The sequence below is a fragment of the Nannobrachium achirus genome (genome assembly GCF_963921795.1).
Source record: "Nannobrachium achirus genome assembly, chromosome: 24".
In the NCBI taxonomy this organism is placed as follows: Eukaryota; Metazoa; Chordata; class Actinopteri; order Myctophiformes; family Myctophidae; genus Nannobrachium; species Nannobrachium achirus.
Window position 1 is genome coordinate 33,822,497 of NC_137831.1, and position 9,606 is coordinate 33,832,102.

At 46.1% G+C, this 9,606-nt stretch overlaps 1 protein-coding gene across 1 annotated transcript in view; it reads right to left on the minus strand.

The window, feature by feature from the left end:
* Window positions 1-4,270: 4,270 nt before the first annotated feature.
* Window positions 4,271-9,606, minus strand: part of LOC308280242 (neuropilin-2-like) — a gene marked incomplete at its 3' end in the record, with an annotated part of 147,851 nt that continues 142,515 nt past the window's right edge. The window contains exons 14-15 of the mRNA XM_080720503.1: window positions 6,145-6,210; window positions 4,271-4,620 (exon numbers count right to left, since the gene is read on the minus strand). Coding sequence (XP_080576629.1) covers window positions 4,271-4,620; window positions 6,145-6,210 — 416 coding nt within the window. The remainder of the gene's footprint in view (window positions 4,621-6,144; window positions 6,211-9,606) is intronic.

Consider the following 9,606-nt stretch of genomic DNA (forward strand, 5'->3'; position numbering starts at 1 on the left):
TCAGCCCTATACTTTTCACAGGGGACATGAAATATGAAAACCTTCACACAAGCACAACTTTGAGGCCCGGTAGAAATGAGACTAATTCGCACGTGGCACCATTTCATTTCACACCTGGTAAATGTCCTGCTTTCTCCTGCAAGGCTTGGAAGAGTGACCGCCGATGTTCCACTGAAGAGGTGATGCCAGTCTCTTCGAAACGTTGGAATGTCACATCTGTAGATTGCAGTAACAGTAGGTAGGGGGAGCATGGGTCACAGTAACATTGGGCAACAGCTATTTAAGGCAGGGGTCTTCAACGTTTCAGGCCAGGAACCCCTTAGAAAGAGATGAAGAGATGTATAAACGTGTGAGGCAGATTTTCATGGATTTCATAAATAGATTCATAGACTTGTTTGACAGCACTGTCATCAGTCTATGCTGGATTCATGTTTTTAGTTAACTTGACCTTTCACTCTGTACTTGGTCTGCTCTTTTTTACCTCTACACCAAACCTCTTTGTCGAAAATAGCCGATCTACAAGCTGCGAGGCGTTGAGAACTTGTAGATCTGCTATTTTTGGCAAAAGTTCTCCTCAGAATAGGGATGCGAGGGTTCAAGTTGTTCATTTATAAGAATGATCCGATCACAAAGATTTGGCGGCCCCCCCGTAGTAACTCTGAGGACCCCCTAGGGGTCCCGGACGCCCTGTTGAAGACCCCTGATTTAAGGGGACATGAAAACATTGTCCCTTCACACGCGCAAGCAGAAAGTGGAAAGACCACCCCTCCTCACTGGTATTGGTATAAATCCTTTATTAAATAATCATCATAACAATAATTATAATAACAATCATAAAAAGAGCATTTCTGTACAAAGACCCCTTTTAAAACCACAACAACAGCAGTCCGAGCAGTGCGAAGGGGGGGGTGGGGGGGTTGAGGGTGGTGATGGTGAAGGTGGTGGTGGGGGCGTGGTCCTGTCCGTGGCCCCTCGCCGGGCACTGTCACCGACCAAAGTCCATATATAGTACTAATGTTTAATGTCGTCTCCAAAGGCAAGCTGGGGTCCCCCGTGGCTCCAAGGCACTTGGAAGAGAGTTAGTTGGGGTCCAGTGATGCTGTGTGCGTGTGCGTGTGCGTGCGTGCGTGCGTGCGTGCGCGCGTGCGGGCATGGTGTTTGGTGGATGGATTGGAATGCCAGAAGTGTGTGCGTGTGTGTGTGTGTGTGTGTGTGTGTGCGTGCATGTGAGTATATCTTTACATCATTACCGCAGGGGGGAGGGGCTTGACACAAATACACAAATAACCCTAACCCAGAATTAGCCATTGTTCCCTCATTCAGTACACATTTTAGGAGTGTTTCACAGGCGGTCTTCTGTGTGTGTGTGTGTGTGTGTATGTGTGTGTGTGTGTGCGCGTGTGTGCGTGTGTGCGTGCGTGTGTGTGTGTGTGTCTTCCGGGGGCCCCTGGGTGGGTTGGTTGGGTGTGTGTGTGTGACAGAGAGAGTGGGAGGGTTGCGTGTTTATGTTCTGTATATACATTGGAGAGCGGCACAAGCATGGGAAAGCTGACGAGTGTGAGAAAATGTGTGTGTCCGCGCATTACAATAGAGCACTGTAGTTCTGTAGGTAGGTGTGTTGCTAAGTGAGATCCTTATCGAGTGTGCGTGTGTGTGCGTGTGTGTGTGTGTGTGTGTGTGCTTGTGTGTGCGTGCGTGCGTGCATGTTACAACAGGGCAGATAAAGAAAAAAAAAATCTTTTAACCACACATCATGGCTTACGAGTCCAGTTGGCGCCATGCGAGACAAGACCGTTTTGTAACCGTTTTCAAAATGTCCGGAAGCGACAACGTCAGAAAAAAGCAACGTCAGAAAATAAACGACAGTCATCTGATGAGAAGCGACAACACAAAACAGGCCCAGTCAATGGCTTATGATGAGGTCCAATGAGTAGAGAGAGAGAGAGAGAGAGGTCCCTCTCTCTCTCTCTCTCTCTCTCTCCCCCTCGCAACGTTTCCCTCAATGTTCGTTCAGGACAGTTCGCATTAAGTAACGTTCCTCCACATCATCTCCATTCACAGTTCGCTTCCGGAAACGTTCCTTATAGTCTCATATCTGAACAGTTCACTTTTAACCACTTAAATCCTCCGGGTCCTAAAGAGAACCGGACTTGAGTTAAAACCACACTTTGACCAGCTTTCTTCCGACGCATTGTGAGCTTGTAGATCCGCTATTCGTTCAAGTGGTTAAGTAACATGCTTCGTAAGCAGCTCGCTTCGAGGAGCGTTCCTTCAGTCCGCTTTTAAGGCTCGTCGCGTGTTTGCGGTCAGTCGCAACTTGTGAGTCGTTTTCAGAAGAGTCATTTCTTGCTGTGCGTTTCGTCGGATCGCCGGTTTTGTCCAAATGTTCAAATCCTCTCACTCATTTCGGCTTCTGCAGCGGTAGGCGCCCCGCTCCCCCTGTCCCTTACAAGCAATCCATAGGTTGCGCCGAAAAAAACAAAGCTCCTTGACCTTTTTCGCCACGGGACCACCAATGTAAACATGACCTTCTTGCTTTCGAGGGGAACTGGCACTAACAGTCTCACGGAACTAAATCTAACAATAGCTCTCTCTCTCTCTCCCTCTCTCTATCGTCAACAGAACACGTTAAGATACCCCCCCGGGCCGCCCCCCAAGCTTCTCTACTTTATCGGCCATCACAAACTGGCGACGGGCCAGGGCACAACGAAAACATTGAAACCGAATATAAATAGTCGACGGCTAAAGAATACCACAGACTTGCCCCAGGAGGAGGCTGATAGGTAGCAGAGTCTACGACACGACCAAATACACCCGCTCGACCGCCCCCACACGAGGAGCTAGAAGATTCCGGGCCGCCGCGTTTCGCGTGTTGCGGCCCTCTATGGCAGTGTTTCTCAAACTTTTAAATTTCATGGTCTCATTTAACTCTGACAGTGTACAAATGGAACCAAATGGTTCCATTTGTACACTGTCAGAGTTACAGACTTGTATGGGTCCATTTAGAACCCCCTAAAGGAAGCCATAGAGTCCCTGGAATCCACTTTGAGAACCACTGCTCTACGGCACGATCCTAACCTACCACCGTTCCAAAACACGAGACGACGCGTTCTCTCCGTGTGTGCTGCTAACAGCGTCCGATTCGAAAACAAAACTAGACCTTTTTTTCTTTCTTTTTTTTTTTACAAATCTATGATGTATTTTATGAACAGCTTTATTTTTCTGTCTTTTTGGCGGAGCGGGCATTCGTCATTATTGATATGTGTCGATATTTCTTTTCCGAGGCCTCACGCCAAAAGCCCTGCAAAGGATAAACGTGGCCTTGAGTATTTCCTAGGCTTTTGTTTTAATATATTTTCTTTTTGACAAAATAATAATGCCCCCCCCCCCCCCCCCATCCTGTATTGGAGAGTTTTTTTGAGTGAAGCGAAAGGGGAAATAGTTCTCAGTCGAGCTTTGTTTCTTTTCTTTAAAAAGAAAAAAAAAAAAAACAGGTCCATCTGCCAGGCATGTGCACCGTGGACGGAAATTAAAAAAAAGCGAACGGGAGAAAATAAGGAAAACAGCAAAGAGAGGTTTCACAAAATGGCTCCATCTCTCTCTCTCTGCGTCTCCCCCTCTCTCTTTCTTTCTCTCCCCCACACCTATGGGCGTTAGCCCCCTCCCCATGGGCGCCACAAGGGGGGGAAAGGTGGGACTGAGTTACTAGGGCCCAAGGTGGAGGGGCCTTAATTATTTCATACTTTATCTATTGAAAAATAGCAGATCTACAAGCTCGCAGCGTGGCTGCGAGCTTGTAGATCTGCAATTTTTGAAAAGTCGTGAAAATGTGTGCAAATCTTGGAATATATGTATTTTTTTAAGGGAACATTTGCAACTCGAATTTTGCTTCTGCGGGGGTCCCTGGAACTAAATATTTTGAGATGGAGGTCCGTGTTCCAAATACATATAATTTTGGGGGTCCTTAACATGAAAAAGTTTGAGCACCACGGACAAGGAAACATAGGTTTCTCAAAAAACCTTAGAAGGATTTGAAATATTCAAAGACTTTTCACGATTTTTCAAAAATAGCAAATCTACAAGCTTGCAGCGCCGCACTCTGTGCCGCGCTGCAAGCTTGTAGATCTGCTATTTTTCAACAGTCAAAGCACAAAACAATGCATTCCCTATATGAAGAACATTCAATGGGAACATCCGCAGTGAATCCTTGTACCCGGGGCCCAGAATTTGGCGCGACACCCCTGCCCCGTCCTCCCGTCCTCCTCCTCGCTCACGCCTCGGTGCAGCAGCGCTGCTGGTTGAGCTTGACCTTGTGCTTGAGGCCGTCGTAGAGCTCGAAGTTGTAGTTCTCCAGCGTGGTGGAGGAGCGCGACGACAGCCCGCCGTACGAGCACGTGCAGTAGAGGAGCAGGCCGGCGCACACGGCGCCCAGCAGCACGCCCAGCGAGCTCATCACGATGATGGTGACCAGGATGGGGTCCAGCGAGTACAGCCACGAGTTGCCGCCGTCCTTCTCCCCCCCGGACGCCCCCGACGAGGAGGCGCCGCCCGGCCGCGTCGCCGCCGCATCCTCCGCCGAGGCCGAGGGATACGCTGTGTTCCACTCGGGGAAGGCCAGTCCTGGAGGAGGGGGAGGGGCAGATAAGAGAGAAATTAATATAGGATATCGCGAGGGCTTGGAGCAAAAAGGGCGTAAGTGACATTCTCAAATATTTTACAGGACAGCTTTCCATTGATTGTAATTATATAAATGAAAGCTATATGTTTAAGCAGTCTATACTTTAATACAGATTAGGCTTCAATGAATATATTTTAAAATACTTTTTTTAATGTTTTTAATTACCGTAAAGTATTACAATCAATGGAAAGCTGTCCTGTAAAATAATAGACCGTTTGTCAGCCTTCTGATTGGTCCCTGAGACTCCCTGACTGGCCAACCAGAAAAAAACATTCACTTTTTGCTATCGGGGGTGGAGTTTGTGCAGTGGAGAATGTTGCTTCAGGCTTTCAAAAACTGTCCGCAGTGCGCGACACGGAGATCGGCCGGTACGGTGATAGCGACGGCAAGCGTCAAGCGATCTCGCTCATCATAACGAATAAGCTTCAACAAACTAGTTCACATGTACCTTATCAATGGTCTAAGAGTCACGATTGGGTACATATAATTTAAATGGGCAGAATTACGAAAAGCCAGCCTATTATGTGAGGAGAAACATTCTCTCTGTCCTCTTCCTAGTACCCAAGATGCAATGCGCTTCTCTTTCTATCTCTGATCCAGAGGATTAAACTAATTAAAACATTTATTTTTCGGGGGAAAACTACTGTTTTGCTATGTAATTACTGTACCTTTTTCTTCCCTTTTTATTAATATCACGTAGATGTGTTTTTTGTGGTACTTTATATAGCTGTAATGAGGCTATGAAGGGAAAAAAAATCCCATCCACTCCCACTATAAAAGAATCTGCAAAGAGGATTCTGTCCCACTGGGATTAAACACATTAAAACATATATTTTCGGGTAAACCCCCTGTTTTGCAATGTAACTACTGTACCTTTGTCTTCCCTTTTTATTAATATCACCTAGGTGTTTTTCCTTTGGTACTTTATATAGCTGTAATGAGGCTATGAAGGGGAAAAAAATCCCATCCGCTTCCACTATAAAAACAATCTGCCCAGGGTTAATGTCCCATCATAGTAACAGGGCAGAATGGGGCGGGATTTACAAAAGGGTTTATTGAGAATGTCACTTACGCCCTTTTTGCGCCAAGCCCTCGATCGTCACTGTCATAAGAGAGGACTGAACAGGCACGTGCACACGTAGACGTCAAAGGGGGCTTGAGCCCCAGCCCTTTTACCCGTCTGTAAAAAGTGCCCTTTCCAGACCATGAATGTAGTTTTTACTATGGTGAAAGAAATGCAAATGCCCCCTTATAATAATAGGCCTAATAATAATGCAATTCATCCATCATGATTCATTTCATTTGTCATGATTCATTTCATGTCTAAATCCTAAACCCGACCCAAATCTATGCATATACTGTAAAAAAATATAATAATAAAAATGTACTTGTGGGGACATTTTGTCTTCACAAGTAGGGCTGTCACAATTATTACATAATTGTCTAATTGCAATTATTTAGCCTACCTCCACCCGTCTGGTCCCTGCCGTCGAAAAGCCGTCCGTCTCCAAATTCAATCGGCGGTCTTTTATCTGTCAGAAAACACAGAGCAACGACAGTTAAGTGTCAATTGTACGCGCGCATATAATCGTTAAGACACAATATTACATTATGATTTCCATTCAACAGCATAATAAACACAACAGATACTCACAGAGTGGTGGTGGGGTTTAGATGGAAGAGGTGTGTGTGTGTGTGTGCGTGTGTGTGTGTGTGTGTGTGTGTGTGTGTGTGTGTGTGTGTGTGTGTGTGTGTGTGTGTGTGTGTGTGTGTGTGTGTGTGTGTGTGTGTGTGTGTGTGTGTGTGTGTTAATAATGGCAGATCTACATGCTCACATTGCAAGGCGTTGTGAGCATGTAGATCGGCTATTTTCACAATTTCTGCCTCTAATATTTGACAATTTGGACAATGTTTAATTTGTCATTTTAGAGGTATTAAAAAGTCCTTAAATTGTCACTTTAGAAATGTGCAAACTTAGTTTGTTTACTGTTGAATGAGAAAACAATGTTGCACATTAAGTTAATCATCTGGGGACCCCTCAAAATAATTGGGGGGTCGTGTGTGATGTGATGAAGTCGACTTCAACTCAACTTTTTACCGAGTCGAGTCGACTTGCAAAAATCACAAGTCGTTAATGCCCCAGTGCGTGCGTGTGTGCGTGCATGCGTGGGTTATTATCTCATGCCATTACAGACAGATCATGTAAAGCCGCCAAATAATAGAAAAATATGACTTTATTGATAGAGAAAGATAATTATGATACATTGCTTTCAAACACAGTGAACACGTAGCATACAGTTGGTAATAAGACTGTTCATTCCATACAAAGAAGGATGCAAACATTTTCATCGACAAATATCTAAGATTACCCATCCTCATCATCCTCATCATCATCATCATAGTCCGTTTCTTTAAGAGTGAAATCACAAACCCCCTGACAGGAACACGGCCGTGTGAGCGTTTCAATGGAAAGAGAGCAGCACTTAAAGGGGTGGGCGATATGGTGATAAATATCATTGAGATGATACAATGTCTCCACGATATTCCTTTTCAGAGATATCGTATGATACAATGAGGGAGCCATATAAAAAAATCCTGTTGAGTTGTTAATACAGAGATTCATTGCAGAATGCATTTAAACCTACATTTTGGTCTAAATCAGTGGTTCTCAAACTTTAAAATGTCAAGGTCTCCCCTTAACTCTGACAGTATAATGTCAGAGTTACATACTTGTAAGGGTCAATTTAGACCTCCCAAAAGGAACCCAGAGAGTCCCTGGACCCCACTTTGAGGACCACTGGTCTAAATGGTCTGTGACTCCTTTTTCTTTTAGTTTGTGTTACCTTGTAGGTGTAAGTAACTTGAAAAATAACCATAAAAACCAACATGAAAAAGAATCGTGATAAGAAGGGTATCGTGATACAGCTCGGTGATATTGTATTTTTCCATATCACCCACCCCTACTTAAAGTAGAGTTTTAACTTCACGTTTTCTGATTGGAAAGACCGCAGCACAGTGATGCCAAGTCCACTTCTTATAAGCGTCTTGTTTTATTCTGTTAAGTTGCCTGTAAAATATAGGAAGTTATGGGTCACAGGTTTTGTTTTTGGGTGGGGGGGGCCTTGTTTCTGAAGCGTAGTCGCTTGTTTGGGGCTTGCTTCCTAATGTTTAAATCAGCGTCCCCCCAAATTAATATGTATTTGTCCGCGGACCGCCACCTGATGTCAGGCTATCAGATCAAAATAGCCGATGTTTAACGGCTATAGGTTTAAAGCGGTTAGACTGACCTTGATACCTGCGCGCATGCGTGAGTGCGTGCGCGCGCGTGTTTGTGAGTGTGTGTGCGTGTGCTCATGTGTCCACGAGCACTTCACAGTGTCGCCTTTCATAGACCTGGTTCGCTCGTTTCTCTCGGCCCCAATCTGGCACCGCTTGCCGCAGCACTTTAGCGGGAGCCGTAAAAGATCACAGCGATGGCAGTTCATTGGACCTTTTTCCTCATAGGGACACACAGTTCACATAAGTTTTCTTCTCACTTGAGTCAGTGTGTGTGTGTGTGTGTGTGTGTGTGTGTGTGTGTGTGTGTGTGTGTGTGTGTGTGTGTGTGTGTGTGTGTGTGTGTGTGTGTGTGCGTGTGTGTGTCTTTGGCGGGCATCCAGTAAGTGGGAGGGGCCCTTTCTTTCTTGGCAGGGCGCGCCTTCCAGAAACCCGTAGGTCTCCCGAACCAGCCAATGGCGTTCCTGACACTGTTTCCAGGGGCGACCCTAAGTCGGAAAACTTGATTGGACGATGGGAGGGGGGAGGGCGGTGGGGGGGGGGAGTCGCCGCGTTGGGCGGCTGAGAGGAAAAGTGCTTAGCGCAGCCTTAATAAATGTTATCTGTCCATTAACTAATTACAACTATTAGGAGCTTGGAGCGGAGCGGGCGCCGGGATGGACAGGGTGGGGGTGTGCAAATCCAGCCCCCACACTAGCACGCCACGGCCAACCACCCCCCCCCCCCCCCCCCCCTCCGCCGGCAATTTGATTTAAAAGCACATCGCGAGCGTATGCCAAAAAAAACACTTTTTCATCTCGTAGAAGATCAGCATATAACTCTTAAACGGGGGGGTGCGACAAATAAGAAGAGGGTTGCTTTCTGGCCTGGCCGTGGCGTGGGGCGGGGGTGCGGGGGGGGGGGGGGGGGGGGGTTTTGGGGTTCTGTAAGTGATGGATTTCTGTTGGTTGCAGGAGAACCCGGACCTGGTTCATGCATACTTAGTTCCGCATCGGCGTCACGGACCGAACGTTGCCGTTTTTGGGCTGTTTTTGATGAGCGACGCGGCACGCAACCAACTAAATATCAGGCATTAAGCACCACATAGCGCCTCTGCCGTGAATTTGTCTCAACAGCTGGGAGGTCAGACGTGTGAAAAAAAAGTGTGAAAAAAAAAAAACAATCTGTCGTTTTGTGTTTGGGAGAAACGCGGCGGCAAATGCGGGCCACGTATCGGCGGGTAATTACAATATTCAATTAATTTTTTTCTTCTGCCGCGTAAACTTTTGACAGTCGGAACCGAGCAGGAATGCGACCCTTCATCCCGTCTCCAGATAAACACGGAATCATCCGAGAGCGCTCGGCAGCTCTGGTTCTTATAACGCCCTGGAAGCATCGACCTCTCTCTCTCGTACGCGCATGCACGCACAAACGCACACGCATACACACACACACACACACACACACACACACACACACACACACACCCACACACACATACTTAGGTACAATTTTGAGGTTTACTTTTACTTCTACTCCACTACATCTCGGATCCAAATATTGTACTTTTACTCCACTACAACTATTTGAAAACTTGAGTTACTGGTTACTTTCCAGATATAAATCATTACATTATAAAACATACATTAATCCACATTAGCCCTATTTTATAC